Source organism: Coregonus clupeaformis, unplaced genomic scaffold (assembly GCF_020615455.1).
Source record: "Coregonus clupeaformis isolate EN_2021a unplaced genomic scaffold, ASM2061545v1 scaf0273, whole genome shotgun sequence".
NCBI classification, from domain to species: Eukaryota; Metazoa; Chordata; class Actinopteri; order Salmoniformes; family Salmonidae; genus Coregonus; species Coregonus clupeaformis.
In genome coordinates this window covers 222,501-240,564 of record NW_025533728.1, presented here as the reverse complement: position 1 = coordinate 240,564, position 18,064 = coordinate 222,501, and the positions used below count along the sequence as shown (strand labels likewise).

Below are 18,064 nucleotides of genomic sequence, written 5' to 3'. Positions count from 1 at the left end.
TATTGGTGGTGAATGGGGCTCTATGGGTGGTGGCTGGGGCTCTATGGGTGGTGGATGGGGCTCTATGGGTGGTGGATGGGGCTCTATGGGTGGTGGCGGGGCTCTATTGGTGGTGTGTGGGGCTCTATGGGTGGTGGATGGGGCTCTATGGGTGGTGGATGGGGCTCTATGGGTGGTGGGTGGGGCTCTATGGGTGGTGGTTGGGGCTCTATGGGTGGTGGATGGGGCTCTATGGGTGGTGGATGGGGCTCTATGGGTGGTGGGTGGGGCTCTATGGGTGGTGGATGGGGCTCTATGGGTGGTGGATGGGGCTCTATGGGTGGTGGGTGGGGCTCTATTGGTGGTGTGTGGGGCTCTATGGGTGGTGGATGGGGCTCTATGGGTGGTGGATGGGGCTCTATGGGTGGTGGGTGGGGCTCTATGGGTGGTGGGTGGGGCTCTATGGGTGGTGGGTGGGGCTCTATGGGTGGTGGGTGGGGCTCTATGGGTGGTGGGGGGGGCTCTATGGGTGGTGGGTGGGGCTCTATGGGTGGTGGGTGGGGCTCTATGGGTGGTGAATGGGGCTCTATGGGTGGTGGATGGGGCTCTATGGGTGGTGGATGGGGCTCTATGGGTGGTGGATGGGGCTCTATGGGTGGTGGATGGGTGGTAAATGGGGCTCTATGGGTATTACACAACCCAGTCCATCCGTAGCCTACACCAGGGGTTCTCAAACTGTTTGGGTCCGGGGTCCCGTTTTGTGATAGCAAATTCATCAGGGACCCCATCATAATCAGAACACATCTCGAGTGCCATACAAAAGCTTACAATGAGTTTTACTATGACATCTGCAGTGCATGGCTGGACAAACCAAGTCTTGGGCCCGGGGAAAGAACATTTAAAAAGCTCGCCTCTTGGCATCTGAGAGAAAATGTTGTAGTTTTCAAGCACATTTCCTGCAATTCCACACATTTTGTCATGAGGCAGATATATATTTTGTTGTTGTAGATTTAAAGCTAATATCCTGTAATTCTACCCAATTTGCCTTAAATTACATGTAAACAAATATATATATATATATTTATATATATATATATATTGGGGGGGGGGGGATGTTGAAAAATTGATAATTGGTGGAGTACTGTGGATACCAATATCCCTGTGAGCCTCTCAGGTCCATGCTGTCCAGGGTTAAGAACATACATTGTAGATGAATAACATTCCATTGTATTGTATTGCACACTTTAACCGTAGGCCTATTCCACGGATCCCTTGGCCAAACATCTTTCATCTGTTGTTATTCCTATTCATTAAAAAAACATTATGTAAAATCGATATATTTAACATTTACATGTTAGTAATTTAGCAGTGGCTGTTATCCAGAGCGACTTACAAGAGCAATTAGGGTTAAGTGCCTTACTCAAGGGTACATCGACAATATTTGTTTACAGTTGTTCGGCTGATGAGACTTCAACAGCCCATAAAGTGATCATAAATTTGACCTTGCTGTTATTTCCAGGCCTCCTTTGGTTAAAACAGTTGGCCTACTTACTTCACTGTCTCAGTGTCAGGGATAGGAACCGACCATCCCGACAGGACGAAGACTATCAAAAAGATGTGTAACCTGTAAAAGAAGTTGAAGTGTTTCTGGATCTTTCTCAAATGTGGATGGTCCGTAATGATAGCCTAACGTCATCTTCGTGATTAAACACCAGACACTTTCAGTGTCACTGCCAAATAAATAATTAACTGAAATGTACCATATTCCACGAACGATTCAGCACTGATTAAAACCATAAATGATTTACGGTACCTCTAAGCCATCGTCATCAACGGCTCTGGCGATTGTGAGAAAGAGGCTGTATATTTCTTTGTTCTGTGGCTGCTGCGCATCTTTCGTAACAGACCGTCGGTTGAAGAGGGTGTCGGGTTCTCGAAGTTGTCAAAGAGAGAATCTTCTAACTAACCTAACCGTCAGACGGCGTTGGGTGACGTAAACATTACTGAGATAACTTGGAGACTTATTTTAAAGTGAATCGATACTTCTTCTTTGGAGTTATTATTGATCTCCATCCGCTCGTCCCGCGCGACAGGTGATGTGACGGATTCCTAGTTTGGGGGAGACCTTCACCTGGCTGAGCGCGCTGGGAAGGAAGGATGCTGTAAAAGAGAGGCGGAGAGGATTGCAGGAGACTATAGAGACGAGAAGGAGTGGATCATCCATTCGCCTGTGGATTTGTGCTGTGTAGGCGATCCCATAACCAACTTTGTATAAGCTACTAGGCTGTTTCTTATTCAAGTACCCTAAAGACGTTAGTGGCAGAATGCAGCAGCCATCCACACAACAACCACCACAAACAACAACAGATGTCATGGACCCCACAGGTAAAATCATGATTCAATGACTAAATAATTCAATTATCCAATGTTTCTGACCATTTGAATTGATCCAATAATGCTGACACCCACGGCTTATAGCCTCAGACAAACCAAGAGATGATAAAGTATTTCACTTGCTCTGCATTATCAGCAGAAAGTTTACGGTCCACCAGGAAAATTGCGCACAGTGTGGAATGGATAGTGCGGTGATCATTACATAGTGCTGTCAGAGCTACTGTCTGTCTGTCTGACTGTCTGTGTGTGTGTGTGTGTGTGTGTGTGTGTGTGTGCCTGTGTTTGTCTACATCATGTGGTAGAAGGTGTGTTGTTTGTCTCCATCATAATGGAGTTGATTATGATATTTCTCTCTCTCTCTCTCTCTCTCTCTCTCTCTCTCTCTCTCTCTCTCTCTCTCTCTCTCTCTCTCTCTCTCTCTCTCTCTCTCTCCCTCTCTCTCTCTCTCTCTCTCCCTCTCCCTCTCCCTCTCTCTCTCTCTCTCTCTCTCTCCCCCCCCCCCAGCTCAGTATATGAAGCGTCGGAGGACAGCGTTATGGGTGACCATCTCCCTGTTGTCTCTGTCTGTGGTGGTTCTGGTGGTGGGACTGGTCTCTGCCACCCGTACCGGGAACGTGGCTGTAGCTGGATACTACCCTGGCATCACCGTGAGTCACATGCAGCGTCCCAAACGGCCCCCTCTTCCCTATGGAGTGCATTACTTTGTAGTGTAGTAGTGGACTGTAAAGGTAATAGGGTGCCATTTAGAACCACAACAGTTACCACCACAACAGTTACCACCACAACAGTTACCACCACAACAGTTACCATCACAACAGTTACCACCACAACAGTTACCACCACAACAGTTACCACCACAACAGTTACCACCACAACAGTTACCACCATAACAGTTACCACCACAACAGTTACCATCACAACAGTTACCATCACAACAGTTACCACCACAACAGTTACCATCACAACAGTTACCATCACAACAGTTACCACCACAACAGTTACCACCACAAGTTACCACCACAACAGTTACCACCACAACAGTTACCACCACAACAACTGACTGAACTCTCTCTAGTGGAAAGTCAACAATCTCCGTAAATAAAGTGTAACCCGTTCTAAACCTCTTCCCCTCTCTTTCTCCAGCTGAGTTTCGGATCGTTCTTGGGGATCGTTGGAATTCATTTGCTAGAGAATCGCAGACCCATGGTGAGTCTTTAACCCTAACCTCCAACCTCTAACCCTAACCTGATGTTAACCCTTAACCCCTAACCCTAACCCTAACCTGATGTTAACCCATGACCCTAACCCCTAACCCTAACCCTAGCCTGATGTTAACCCATGACTCTAACCCCTAACCCTAACCCTAACCCTAACCTGATGTTAACCCATGACCCTAACCCCTAACCCCTAACCCCTAACCCTAACCCTAACCCGAGCCCTAACCCTAACCCTAACCCTAGCCCTAACCCTAACCCTAGCCCGATTCCCATGTCTACCCCTTTGGCATTTGCAAATATGAAGGCACAGAAAAGTTGGTAAGCAACATGGTGAAGTCTTAACCTTGCCTTCCTATTGACATCAAATAAACAATATAGGGGTTATGTTCCCAACGTTATGAGTTTAGAGAAGAGTTTATAGCAGATGGCCATTTCTGAGCCATCGGCAAATGAGATTAGTGTTCTATTGTAATGGTCCCGGTCAATGCACGTGATTGGACGTGTGGTCAGGGAAGTGAATGTGATTGGCTTAGGGCTTGGGTGAGAACACAGGAAATTGTGTTAGTATTGGATGAAGCATTAGGATGACAGGAACCTCTCCAAAAGGGACACAGTGTGCCAGGGAGGCGCCGCTCGGCCCCCTGGGTATCAGTGACTGTACCTGGATCTTTCTAGGTTACTAATTTATTTAACAGGTCTGTCTGGTGTCATGTATCTGGTTGGATCACCATGTCTTCCACTACAACTCCCAGTATACTGGATCCAATGGAGGTTACACAGGAACTGTATACTGTAGCCATTGTATCCCAAGCTACCTTTTCTTTTCACTGGTGCCTGTCAGCAGGTGAAGAGGCCAGCATGACATTACTTTAAAATACATACTACTGGGCTTATATCAATTTTATTTTATATAGCCCTTCTTACATCAGCTAATATCTCGAAGTGCTGTACAGAAACCCAGCCTAAAACCCCAAACAGCTAGTAATGCAGGTGTAGAAGCACGGTGGCTAGGAAAAACTCCCTAGAAAGGCGAAAGCCTAGGAAGAAACCTAGAGAGGAACCAGGCTATGAGGGGTGGCCAGTCCTCTTCTGGCTGTGCCGGGTGGAGATTATAACAGAACCATGCCAAGATGTTCAAAAATGTTCATAAGTGACAAGCATGGTCAAATAATAATCAGGAATAAATCTCAGTTGGCTTTTCATAGCCGATCATTAAGAGTTGAAAACAGCAGGTCTGGGACAGGTAGGGGTTCCATAACCGCAGGCAGAACAGTTGAAACTGGAATAGCAGCAAGGCCAGGCGGACTGGGGACAGCAAGGAGTCACCACGGCCGGTAGTCCCGACGTATGGTCCTAGGGCTCAGGTCTCTCAGTTGGCTTTTCATAGCCGATCATTAAAGAGTTGAAAACAGCAGGTCTGGGACAGGTAGGGGTTTCGTAGCCGCAGGCAGAACAGTTGAAACTGGAATAGCAGCAAGGCCAGGCGGACTGGGGACAGCAAGGTGTCATCATGCCCGGTAGTCCTGACGTATGGTCCTAGGGCTCAGGTTCTCAGAGAGAAAGAGAGAACGAGAGAATTAGAGAGAGCATACTTAAATTCACACAGGACACTGGATAAGACAGGAGAAGTACTCCAGGTATAACCAACTAACCCCAGCCCCCCGACACATAAACTACTGCAGCATAAATACTGGAGGCTGAGACAGGAGCGGTCCGGAGACACTGTGGCCCCATCCGAAGAAACCCCGGACAGGGCCAAACAGGAAGGATATAACCCCACCCACTCCGCCAAAGCACAGCCCCCGCACCACTAGAGGGATATCCCCAACCACCAACTTACAATCCTGAGACAAGGCCGAGTATAGCCCACAGAGGTCTCCACCACAGCACAAACCAAGGGGGGCGCCAACCCAGACAGGAAGATCACGTCAGTAACTCAACCCACTCAAGTGACGCACCCCTCCCAGGGACGGCATGAAAGAGCACCAGCAAGCCAGTGACTCAGCCCCTGCAACAGGGTTAGAGGCAGAGAACCCCAGTGGAGAGGGGAACCGGCCCGGCAGAGACAGCAAGGGCTGTTCGTTGCTCCAGCCTTTCCGTTCACCTTCACACTCCTGGGCCAGACTACACTCAATCATATGACCTACTGAAGAGATAAGTCTTCAGTAAAGACTTAAAGGTTGAGACCGAGTCTGCGTCTCTCACATGGGTAGGCAGACTGTTCCATAAAAATTGAGATCTATAGGAGAAAGCCCTACCTCCCGCTGTTTGCTTAGAAATTCTAGGGACAATTAGGAGGCCTGCGTCTTGTGACCGTAGCGTACGTATTGGTATGTACGGCAGGACCAACTCGGAAAGATAGGTAGGAGCAAGCCCATGTAACGCTTTATAGGTTAACAGTAAAACCTTGAAATCAGCCCTTGCCTTAACAGGAAGCCAGTGTAGGGAAGCTAGCACTGGAGTAATATGATCAAATTTCTTGGTTCTAGTCAGGATTCTAGCAGCCGTATTTAGCACTAACTGAAGTTTATTTAGTGCTTTATCCGGGTAGCCGGAAAATAGAGCATTGCAGTAGTCTAACCTAGAAGTAACAAATGCATGGATTAATTTTTCTGCATCATTTTTGGACAGAACATTTCTGATTTTTGCAATGTTACGTAGATGGAAAAAAGCTGTCCTTGAAACAGTCTTGATATGTTCGTCAAAAGAGAGATCAGGGTCAAGAGTAACACCGAGGTCCTTCACAGTTTTATTTGAGACGACTTTACAACCATCTAGATGAATTGTCAGATTTAACAGAAGATCTCTTTGTTTCTTGGGACCTAGAACAAGCATCTCTGTTTTGTCCGAGTTTAAAAGTAAAAAGTTTTCAGCCATCCACTTCCTTATGTCTGAAACACAGGCTTCTAGCGAGGGCAATTTTGGGGCTTCACCATGTTTCATTGAAATGTACAGCTGTGTGTCATCCGCATAGCAGTGAAAGTTAACATTATGTTTTCGAATAACATCCCCAAGAGGTAAAATATATAGTGAAAACAATAGTGGTCCTAAAACGGAACCTTGAGGAACACCGAAATGTACAGTTGATTTGTCGGAGGACAGACCATTCACAGAGACAAACTGATATCTTTCCGACAGGTAGGATCTAAACCAGGCCAGAACTTGTCCGTGTAGACCAATTTGGGTTTCCAGTCTCTCCAAAAGAATGTGGTGATCGATGGTGTCAAAGGCAGCACTAAGGTCTAGTAGCACGAGGACAGATGCAGAGCCTCGGTCTGACGCCATTAAAAGGTCATTTACCACCTTCACAAGTGCAGTCTCAGTGCTATGATGGGGTCTAAAACCAGACTGAAGCATTTCGTATACATTGTTTGTCTTCAGAAAGGCAGTGAGTTGCTGCGCAACAGCTTTTTCTAAAATTTTTGAGAGGAATGGAAGATTCGATATAGGCCGATAGTTTTTTATATTTTCCGGGTCAAGGTTTGGCTTTTTCAAGAGAGGCTTTATCACTGCCACTTTTAGTGAGTTTGGTACACATCCGGTGGATAGAGAGCTGTTTATTATGTTCAACATAGGAGGGCCAAGCACAGGAAGCAGCTCCTTCAGCAGTTTAGTAGGAATAGGATCCAGTATGCAGCTTGAAGGTTTAGAGGCCATGATTATTTTCATCATTGTGTCAAGAGATATAGTACTAAAACACTTAAGTGTCTCTCCCGATCCCAGGCCCTCGCAGAGCTGTGCAGATCCAGGACAGCTAAGCCCTGGAGGAATACGCAGATTCAAAGAGGAGTCCGTAATTTGCTTTCTAATGGTCATGATCTTTTCCTCAAAGAAGTTCATGAATTTATCACTGCTGAAGTGAAAGCCATCCTCTCTTGGGGAATGCTGCTTTTTAGTTAGCTTTGCAACAGTATCAAAAAGAAATTTTGGATTGTTCTTATTTTCCTCAATTAAGTTGGAAAAGTAGGATGATCGAGCAGCAGTGAGGGCTCTTCGGTACTGCACGGTACTGTCTTTCCAAGCTAGTCGGAAGACTTCCAGTTTGGTGTGGCGCCATTTCCGTTCCAATTTCCTGGAAGCTTGCTTCAAAGCTCGGGTATTTTCTGTATACCAGGGAGCTAGTTTCTTATGACAAATGTTTTTCATTTTTAGGGGTGCAACTGCATCTAGGGTATTGCGCAAGGTTAAATTGAGTTCCTCAGTTAAGTGGTTAACTGATTTTTGTCCTCTGACGTCCTTGGGTAGGCAGAAGGAGTCTGGAAGGGCATCAATGAATTTTTGTGTTGTTTGAGAATTTATAGCACGACTTTTGATGCTCCTTGGTTGGGGTCTGAGCAGATTATTTGTTGCGATTGCAAATGTAATAAAATGGTGGTCCGATAGTCCAGGATTTTGTGGAAAAACATTAAGATCTACAACATTTATTCCATGGGACAAAACTAGGTCCAGAGTATGACTGTGGCAGTGAGTAGGTCCAGAGACATGTTGGACAAAACCCACTGAGTCGATAATGGCTCCGAAAGACTTTTGGAGTGGGTCTGTGGACTTCTCCATGTGAATATTAAAATCACCAAAAATTAGAATATGATCTGCTATGACTACAAGGTCTGATAGGAATTCAGGAAACTCAGAGAGGAACGCTGTATATGGCCCAGGAGGCCTGTAAACAGTAGCTATAAAAAGTGATTGAGTAGGCTGCATAGATTTCATGACTAGAAGCTCAAAAGATGAAAACGCCATTTTTTTTTTGTAAATTGAAATTTGCTATCGTAAATGTTAGCAACACCTCCGCCTTTGCGGGATGCACGGGGAATATGGTCACTAGTGTAACCAGGAGGTGAGGCCTCATTTAACACAGCAAATTCATCAGGCTTAAGCCATGTTTCAGTCAGGCCAATCACATCGAGATTATGATCAGTGATTAGTTCATTGACTATGACTGCCTTTGAAGTGAGGGATCTAACATTAAGTAACCCTATTTTGAGATGTGAGGTATCACGATCTCTTTCAATAATGGCAGGAATGGAGGAGGTCTTTATCCTAATAAGATTGCTAGGGTGAACACCGCCATGTTTAGTTTTGCCCAACCTAGGTCGAGGCACAGACACAGTCTCAATGGGTATGGCTGAGCTGACTACACTGACTGTGCTATTGGCAGACTCCACTAAGCTGGCAGGTTGGCTAACAGCCTGCTGCCTGGCCTGCACCCTATTTCACTGTGGGGCTAGAGGAGTTAGAGCCCTATCTATGTTGGTAGATAAGAGGGTGAATTATCCACAAATGTTATCTTTTGGGAGGGGCAGAAAACAGTTTTCAACCAGCGATTAAGTGCTGAGACTCTGCTGTAGAGCTCGTCACTTCCCCTAACTGGGAGGGGGCCAGAGACAATTACTCGATGCCGACACATCTTTCTAGCTGATTTACAAGCTGAAGCTATGTTGCACTTGGTGACCTCTGACTGGTTCATCCTAACATCGTTGGTGCCGACGTGGATAACAATATCTCTATACTCTCTACACTCGCCAGTTTTAGCTTTAGCCAGCACCATCTTTAGATTAGCCTTAACGTCGGTAGCCCTGCCCCCTGGTAAACAGTGTATGATCGCTGGGTGATTCGTTTTAAGTCTAATACTGCGGGTAATGGAGTTGCCAATGACTAGGGTTTTCAATTTGTCAGAGCTAATGGTGGGAGCCTTCGGCGTCTCAGACCCCGTAACGGGAGGAGTAGAGACTAGAGAAGACTCAGACTCAGACTCCGACTCGCTACATAATGGGGAAAACCGGTTGAAGGTTTCTGTCGGCTGAATGAGCGACACCGGTTGAGCATTCCAACAGTATTTCCCTCCAGAAGCCATGAGAAAGTTGTCCGGCTGCGGGGACTGTGCGGGGGGATTTATACTAACGTTACTGTCTGTACTTACTGGTGGCACAGACGCTGTTTCTTCCTTTCCTACACTGAGATTACCCTTGCCTAACGATTGCGTCTGAAGCTGGGCTTGTAGCACAGCTATTTTCGCCGTAAGGCGATCGCTTCTCCTGTATATTATGAGTACAGCGACTGCAATTAGAAGACATCATGTTAATGTTACTACTTAGCTTCGGCTGTTGAAGATGTTGATGAACCATGTCCAGATAAAGCGTCCGGAGTGAAAAAGTTGAATAAGGGAAAAAAGTTGCGATGGAAAAAAGGAAAATAACGTAAAGTTGGCAGCTAAAACGCACAGGAAAATGACTCTTCTGTCTCGGGATAAACGTCCGGGGTGAAAAAGTTTAACGAAAAAAGATGAGTGAGGACAAAACTAAAAAGTTGGTAAATTTGTTGAACACAAAGATTGATTAAACGTTTATTAAAAGTAAAACGTGAATAGTTTGGCAGGTAGCCAAGTAGCAACAAACAGCACAGCAGTACGGAGACAATGCGGAAGCGAGACGGAAGTCACGTCAAATCTCGTCAAATCTCGTACAGTCCTTATAGTGGCTCTGCACAAGAGGTGCCACTGTGCCAACCCCTCACACGCACACCACGCCCCTCTCTCTGTTCCCAATGAGTCCTGTTGACGGCCAGGGTCCTCTGTTTGATTTAAGGCCTGTTGTGTCTGTCCCCCGCCCCACCTCCCCACCCCTCCCCTCCTCCTCCCTCACTACTTCCCACTCTTCCCTCCCTCACCTCCCCACTCCTCCCCCTCCCTCACCTCCCCACTCCTCCCTCACCTCACCTCCCCACTCCCTCACCTCACCTCCCCACTCCTCCACCTCCCTCACCTCCCCACTCCTCCCTCCTCCCTCCTCCCTCACCTCCCCACTCCTAACCCTCCCTCATCTCCCCATTCCTCCCCACTCCTCACCTCCCCCCCTCCACCCCACTCCTCCCCATTCCCTTACCTCCCCCTGCCTCCCCTCCTCTCCCCTGCCCATTACGGCTCCCTGTCCCCAGCTTCCAGCCTTAAAATGTAATGACAACATAGCTGCTGGCTGGCACACCCACTGAGCTGCAGTGTCCATAACCAATAACCTCTCTCTCTCTCTCTCTCTGTCTCTCTCACACACCCACACCTCTATGTTAGTATCAGTAGTAAAGTGATAGCAAGCTGATCAGGTTGGCTCATTAAAGAGCAATAAGCCGTATCACCCTGCAGCTTCAACACCACAGACCAGAATCAGGTGACACTTTGTCACTTCCTGGAACTCAGAGACCCATGACCTCTGACCTCTAACAGAAAGGAAGTGCCTGTTTGGAGGGTTGTGATTGGAGGAACTCTACTCTGTTACCTGAACAGGATCAACTGAAGGCTTCAACGTTTTTTGGCCTCAATTAGTTTCAATAGAACTGGTCGTTGGTGTTGTCAGTTCTGGATCCTCTTACAGTAGGGGAAGTTAAGAGGTCTATTTCAGAGACTGTTGTCCTCCCGGTAGTTTGGGGGTGTATTTCAGACTGTGTGTGTGTGTCGTCCTCCCGGTAACCATGTAGCCGGGGCGGTGGCCTGTTATGGGGCCGTATTTCACCTAGAGGGTTGTGGTGTGTCCAGCAGCTGATAATCAAGGTGGCCGTCTTTGGCCGTTGATTATCTGACTGACTGACCATTCCACTGTCTGCTCCGCAGCGGTCCTCTCGACCTTCAGACGGTCATTAGGAGCTGTTACGTAACATTGTAGATCCTCTCTCTCTTTATCTCTCGTTGTCTCTCATTCTGTCTCTCTCTCCTTTGTTCATCTGCCCCCCTTTCTCTGTCTTTATCTCTCCCTCTCCCTCTCCCTCCCTCTGTTTCTTTCTCTCTGTTTCTCTCTCTGTTCCTCTCTCTCTCTCTCTCTCTGGTTCCGGACAGTGTGTGAGGGAGTGGGTTTTTACGAGCTGGCAGCTGGTGCTTAGGTAAAGTGAACTAATGCTGTTGTCAGGGCCCATTGTCGTCTGCTGCTGCACACACACACACTGTTCTGTGCCGGGCAGGGAGCTCTCCTTCTGCAGCCCATAAAACAGCAGTCATTTAAACTGCTAATGAACTACACTGGACCGAGGCTGAGGAGAGGAGAGGAGGAGAGAGAGGAGAGGAGGAGAGGAGAGGAGGAGAGAGGAGAGAGGAGGAGAGAGGAGAGGAGGAGAGAGGAGATGAGGAGAGGATGAATGGAGAATAGAGGAGGAGAGAGAGGAGAGAAGAGGAGAGGAGGAGAGAATAGGAGAGAGGAGATGAGGAGAGGATGAGAGAGAGGAGAGGAGGAGAGGAGAGGAGAAGAGAGGAGAGGAGGAGAGAGGAGATGAGGAGAGGATGAATGGAGAATAGAGGAGGAGAGAGAGGAGAGAAGAGGAGAGGAGAGATGGGAGAATAGAGGAGGAGAGATGGGACAAGAGAAGAGAGGAGAGGAGGAGAGATGGGATAAGAGAGGAGAGGAGGAGAGATGTGTGAAGAGAGGAGAGAAGAGGAGGGGAGAAGAGGACTTTGTGTGTATTGAGGCTTCTGTTTGGATTCAGATTTTCACCTTGTGTAAAAAGAGAGTGTGTTGAGGAACATGTGTATCTCCATTGCTAGAGCCTGTGAAGGCAGGGAGGGATGGATGCTGGGCCAGGGCAGTAAAGAGGTACAGGACAAGCATACGGCCATCAGCCCAGCACCAGTCTGCTAGGAGGGATTGGGAAGGCAGTAAAAACGCTTTACAATATTAACTTTATGAACACCCATCTGTGATCGGCCGGCTGGGTCTGCTGGGGTTGGATGGGCAGTGTGTGTGTGGTGTGTGTATATGTGTGTGTGTGTAAAACGTGCTCACACACACTCCGTCATGGTGACTCAGTGAGCTGAATAATTAAAATCAGTCCTTCATTCACCAGTCATGTTACCATTAACAGGCCTTGATTAGAAAACCCTCATTTACAACTGACCTTGATGGATTTATGACAACAATGGTTTTCTCCCTGTCACTGTAATGACGTTGTATTGATTTAACTGAGTTTAGGATGTGTCTTCATAGTATGTGTGTGTTTGTCAGAGTATGTGAGTTTGTGAAATTGTTGTGTTTGTGTGCATGTGTGTGTGTGTGTGTGAGAAGAGAATGTGAAAATGTGTGTGATTGTGTGTGTGTGCTTGTGTGTGTTTGTGTTTGTGTGTGCGTGCATGGATATGTGAAGTGTGTGTGTGTGTAAAGGTGTTGTTGAATCAGATTGGGGGAATGAGATTGACCTTCCCTGTGTAGAAGGGTTGTCCCTTTGGTCCGCTCTGACTGGAGGACAGTAAATTACCCATAAAGCACCTCTGCCTGACGAGGCACGAAGCAGAGAGCTGTACATTTCCTTTAGTACCCCAGTCCTCATCCAGACAACGCAATCATCTGAGGCAAGGGCGCTTACGCAACACTGGGACACTTGGTGTGTTTGTGTGTCGGGGGTGTGTGATGCGCATTACACTTGCTAATTCTACTCCTCTCCTCCCTCCCCTCCTTCTCCTCCTCTCCCTCTCCTCTCTTCCTTTCCTTCTCCCCCTCCTCTCCTCCCTCTCCTTCCTCTCTCTCCTCCTCTTCCTCTCCTTCTCTTCCTCCTGCAGCTCATGGCAGCCATCATCTTCATCAGTATGGGTGTCATCGCTTCCTTCTTCTGTGCCATCGTGGACGGAATCATCGCGGCTGAGTTCATAGTCAGTAACACAGACACACACACACACACACACACACCACACACACACACCCTCTGCTCAGGCAGGCTGACTCCGGTAATGAAACTTAGTGGATACAATCAGATGGAACTCTCGTCTCTCATCTCCGTGGGCAACTGTCCCTGTCACCGCTCTGTCATCACTCACGTGGCAACAGTCAAATCAGACCAATCTCATATCTCAGCGCTCGCCCTGCTCGGCATTGTGGGTGGTCTGGTCTGACAGCCTGTGATGACAGCCCAGTAAAGACTGATTGAACATCCCATAATAACAATAACATCCCCTCACTCTAAGACAGGACAAGCTACAGAATGCTAGGCTGCCTCCAAATTGGCACCCTATTCCCTATATAGTGCACTACTTTTGACACAGCCTTAATGTGGAACTGACAGCGTTTTAACTACTTTGCAGATATGAAAAAAACAGACAACCATAATATCAGTAAAAAATATTAAATTCCCAGTTTATGCTACAAAACCAATTTTATAAGAGGTTTTAAAAATAGGTTATATTTGACTCAACATTCCATGACGTACACTAAGGCATTGTTGGCAGAATTGATGGATGCAGTTCATAATTAATATAATATTGCTATCAGGTTGTAAATCACAGCTGGCCTGGTACAGTGTTTGCTGCCTCCATTCGGGATGCACCGTTTCAGTTTCAATGAGTCAATATTTTTGACAAAAACTGACATATGTAACTAAGGCTGGGAATGTCAATATAATCAAACTAGCAAGGGCAATGATCACAAGTCAGTCATAACGTGGCTATTTATGTAGCAAGCTAAAAACATGGAGCCTAACGTTAGCTAGCTAGCTGATAGGAGGATGTCATTGGAGGAGTGGGTGAGCTTCTGACTTTTTCCCCTCATATCGTTTTTCGGTGGCTGTACACAGCTAGAGATGCAGGTGTCATTTGGTTAGCTAGCAAGAACTTGAACGACTGTTACCTAGTTAGCAAATTCACTCTGGCTATCTCCTCCGATTTCAGAGCACTCTCTTCTGAGTGTGCCAGAGCACAGAATAACTGATTAATTTACGAACGCTCAACAACCGTTTAATATGGCCAAACGTGTTTGCTTATTTTTTTCTTTAAGCAATGGCTTTTTTCTGGCCACTCTTCCATAAAGCCCAGCTCTGTGGAGTGTACGGCTTAAAGTGGTCCTATGGACAGATACTCCAATCTCCGCTGTGGAGCATTGCAGCTCCTTCAGGGTTATCTTTGGTCTCTTTGTTGCCTTTCTGATTAATGCCCTCCTTGCCTGGTCCGTGAGTTTTGGTGGGTGGCCCTCTCTTGGCAGGTTTGTTGTGGTGCCATGTTCTTTCCATTTTTTAAATAATGGATTTAATGGTGCTTTCTGGGATGTTCAGTGTTTTGGATATTTTTTTATAACCCAACCCCGATCTGTACTTCTCCACAACTTTGTCCCTGACCTGTTTGGAGAGCTCCTTGGTCTTCATGGTGCCGTTTGCTTGGTGGTGCCCCTTGCTTAGTGGTGTTGCAGACTCTGGGGCCTTTCAGAACAGGTGTATATATACTGAGATCATGTGACACTTAAATAAAGTCCACCTGTGTGCAATCTAACTAATTATGTGACTACTGAAGGTAATTGGTTGCACCAGGTCTTATTTAGGGGCTTCATAGCAAAGGGAGTGAATACATATGCACGCACCACTTTTCCGTTATTTATTTGTTTTAATTTTTTGAAACAAGTAATTTTTTTCATTTCACTTCACCAATTTTGACTATTTTGTGTATGTCCATTACATGAAATCCAAATAAAAATAAATGTAAATTACAGGTTGTAATGCAACAAAATAGGAAAAACGCCAAGGGGGATGAATATTTTTGCAAGGCACTTTAAGAGGACTCCCATGGTGTCGACAAATTTGCAGAAATACATTTAGGTGTATTTTGTGGCTTTTTGTGAATACGTTCTAATTATCAAAAGTCGCGCTGTTGCAACTGCCTGTAACCACACAGTCCAGTTCAAAGTGAATGATGGCAGGCCTGTGTGGCAAATGGCTTGTTTACATTAAGGCCTACTGTAGCTCTGATTGGCTATAGCGCACTGGTCTGCGTAGACTCCGGTCCTGGACAAGACAGATGTTTTTATTAGGTTTTATTTACTGCAGTGTCTATTAATTGTCCAAACGCACGGCCGTTTTCCCACTCTATACTGCTATAGAATTTTCACAATTCTCTACGGAATTCCCAAACATTCGAAGAATTGATGATAATGAGAAAATGACCGTTTCTAATGGCTCGCTTGTCAGAAAATGATTCATATTCTTCCTAGGGGTGTACATGAACAGATTTTAATAAGATGTCATGTTGCAGGGCCTCCCGAGTGGCGCAGCATTCCAAGGCACTGCATCGCAGTGCTAGAGGCGTCACTACAGACCTGGGTTCCATCCCGGGCTGTATCACAACCGGCGCACAATTGGCCCAGCGTCGTCCGGGTTAGGGGAGGGTTTGTCCGGGGGGGCTTTACTTGGCTCATCGCGTTCTAGTGACTCCTTGTGGCGGGCGCCTGCAGGCTGACCTCGGTCGTCAGTTGAACGATGTTTCCTCCAACACAAAATAGATGTAATGTTGTTAAAATCCTGTCAGTTCCACTTCAACCTCCTCTCTGTTTCCTCTCTCAGGACAGGAGGCCGCTGCTGGAGGACAGGTGTGAGTTCTACGCCAGTGGATCAGGGTACGCCTACGACAACTATTATACTAAGGTGAGTCAGAGCACACACATCCCCTACCACACACACACACACCCACCACACACACACCCCCACCACACACACACCCCCACCACACACACACCCCCACCACACACACCCCCCCTACCACACACACACCCCCTACCACACACACACCCCTACCACACACACACACCCACCACACACACACCCCCCCACCACACACACACCCCCTACCACACACACCCCCACCACACACACACCCCCCACCACACACACACCCCCACCACACACACACCCCCACCACACACACACCCCCCTACCACACACCCCCACCACACACACACCCCCCCACCACACACACACCCCCTACCACACACACCCCCCCACCACACACACCCCCCACCACACACACCCCCCCACCACACACACCCCCCCCACCACACACACCCCCCCACCACACACACACACCCACACACACCCCCCCACCACACACACACCCCCCCTACCACACACACCCCCCCACCACACACACCCCCCTACCACACACACACCCACCACACACACACCCCCACCACACACACACCACACACACCCCCCTACCACACACACACCCCCCACCACACACACACCACACACACCCCCTACCACACACACACCCCCACCACACACACACCCCCACCACACACACACCACACACACCCCCTACCACACACACACCCCCACCACACACACACCCCCCACCACACACACACCCCCCTACCACACACACCCCCCCAACACACACACCCCATACCACACACACCCCCCCACCACACACCCCCCCTACCACACACACCCCCTACCACACACACACCCCCACCACAAACACACCCCCACCACACACACCCCCACCACACACACACCCCCTACCACACACACACCCCCTACCACACACACACACCCCCACCACAAACACACCCCCCACCACACACACCCCCCTACCACACACACACCCCCACCACAAACACACCCCCACCACACACACCCCCTACCACACACACACCCCCCCACCACACACACACACCCTCCTCCCACAAACACACATCCTTCCTAAGTATACAGTGTGTGAAAATCGTTGAATGACTTGCTTATGGCTTTCAGAATGAATTGAAGCTGGATGAAGTCTTTCCAGAGTTAGTAAAAGTCATGGGGCGTATCTTTTCCTTCCCATTCTGTAACAGCATGTTCACCATGGAGATTGAGCCTGTGTCTGAAATAACACCCTCTTCCCTTCATAGTGCAGGGGGGACATAGATCTAGCTTTAGAGTCTTAGATAATACATAGTTAGGGGTTATGGGGTGTTTTATAGTCTACCTGCAGCAAGCCCTTACGGACGGGTTGGCTGGATGGGGGCTTTTCTCGGGCACTCTGGCTCCATCTACTGACAGTTACATATTCAGTTATTTACTGCCATAGCAACAATGTCTCTTTATCTCTGTGCTGTCTGTGCTGTCTGTGCTGTCTGTCTATCTATCTATCTATCTATCTATCTATCTATCTATCTATCTATCTATCTATCTATCTATCTATCTATCTATCTATCTATCTATCTATCTATCTATCTATCTATCTATCTATCTATCTATCTATCTATCTATCTATCTATCTATCTGTCTGTCTGTCTGTCTGTCTGTCTGTCTGTCTGTCTGTCTGTCTGTCTGTCTGTCTGTCTGTCTGTCTGTCTGTCTGCAGGTGATGTGCAACTCCTTCAACAGTGAGTGTAAAGTGAGAGTGAAGAGCAACACCTGCTACTGCTGCGACCTGTTCAACTGTGAGAGGTGAGGTAAAACACACCTGTTCAACTGTGAGAGGTGAGGTAAAACACACCTGTTCAACTGTGAGAGGTGAGGTAAAACACACCTGTCTCCTCTCCTCTCCTCTCCTCTCTGTCCCTCCAGTCCAGACTACCATACCCAGTACTATGAGTTCACTCTGTCTCCTCTCTGTCCCTCCAGTCCAGACTACCATACCCAGTACTATGAGTTCACTCTGTCTCCTCTCTGTCCCTCCAGTCCAGACTACCATACCCAGTACTATGAGTTCACTCTGTCTCCTCTCTGTCCCTCCAGTCCAGACTACCATACCCAGTACTATG

At 47.6% G+C, this 18,064-nt stretch overlaps 1 protein-coding gene across 1 annotated transcript in view; it reads left to right on the top strand.

Moving 5' to 3' along the window:
* The first annotated feature begins 1,798 nt into the window (after positions 1-1,798).
* Positions 1,799-18,064, top strand: part of LOC121556776 (transmembrane protein 255B-like) — a 19,902-nt gene continuing 3,636 nt past the window's right edge. Inside the window, exons 1-7 of the mRNA XM_041870680.2 lie at positions 1,799-2,364; positions 2,878-3,020; positions 3,517-3,579; positions 13,120-13,209; positions 15,879-15,959; positions 17,662-17,747; positions 17,868-18,064. The exon at positions 17,868-18,064 is cut by the window's right edge and continues 590 nt beyond it. Coding sequence (XP_041726614.1) covers positions 2,304-2,364; positions 2,878-3,020; positions 3,517-3,579; positions 13,120-13,209; positions 15,879-15,959; positions 17,662-17,747; positions 17,868-18,064 — 721 coding nt within the window. The 5' untranslated portion in view covers positions 1,799-2,303. The remainder of the gene's footprint in view (positions 2,365-2,877; positions 3,021-3,516; positions 3,580-13,119; positions 13,210-15,878; positions 15,960-17,661; positions 17,748-17,867) is intronic.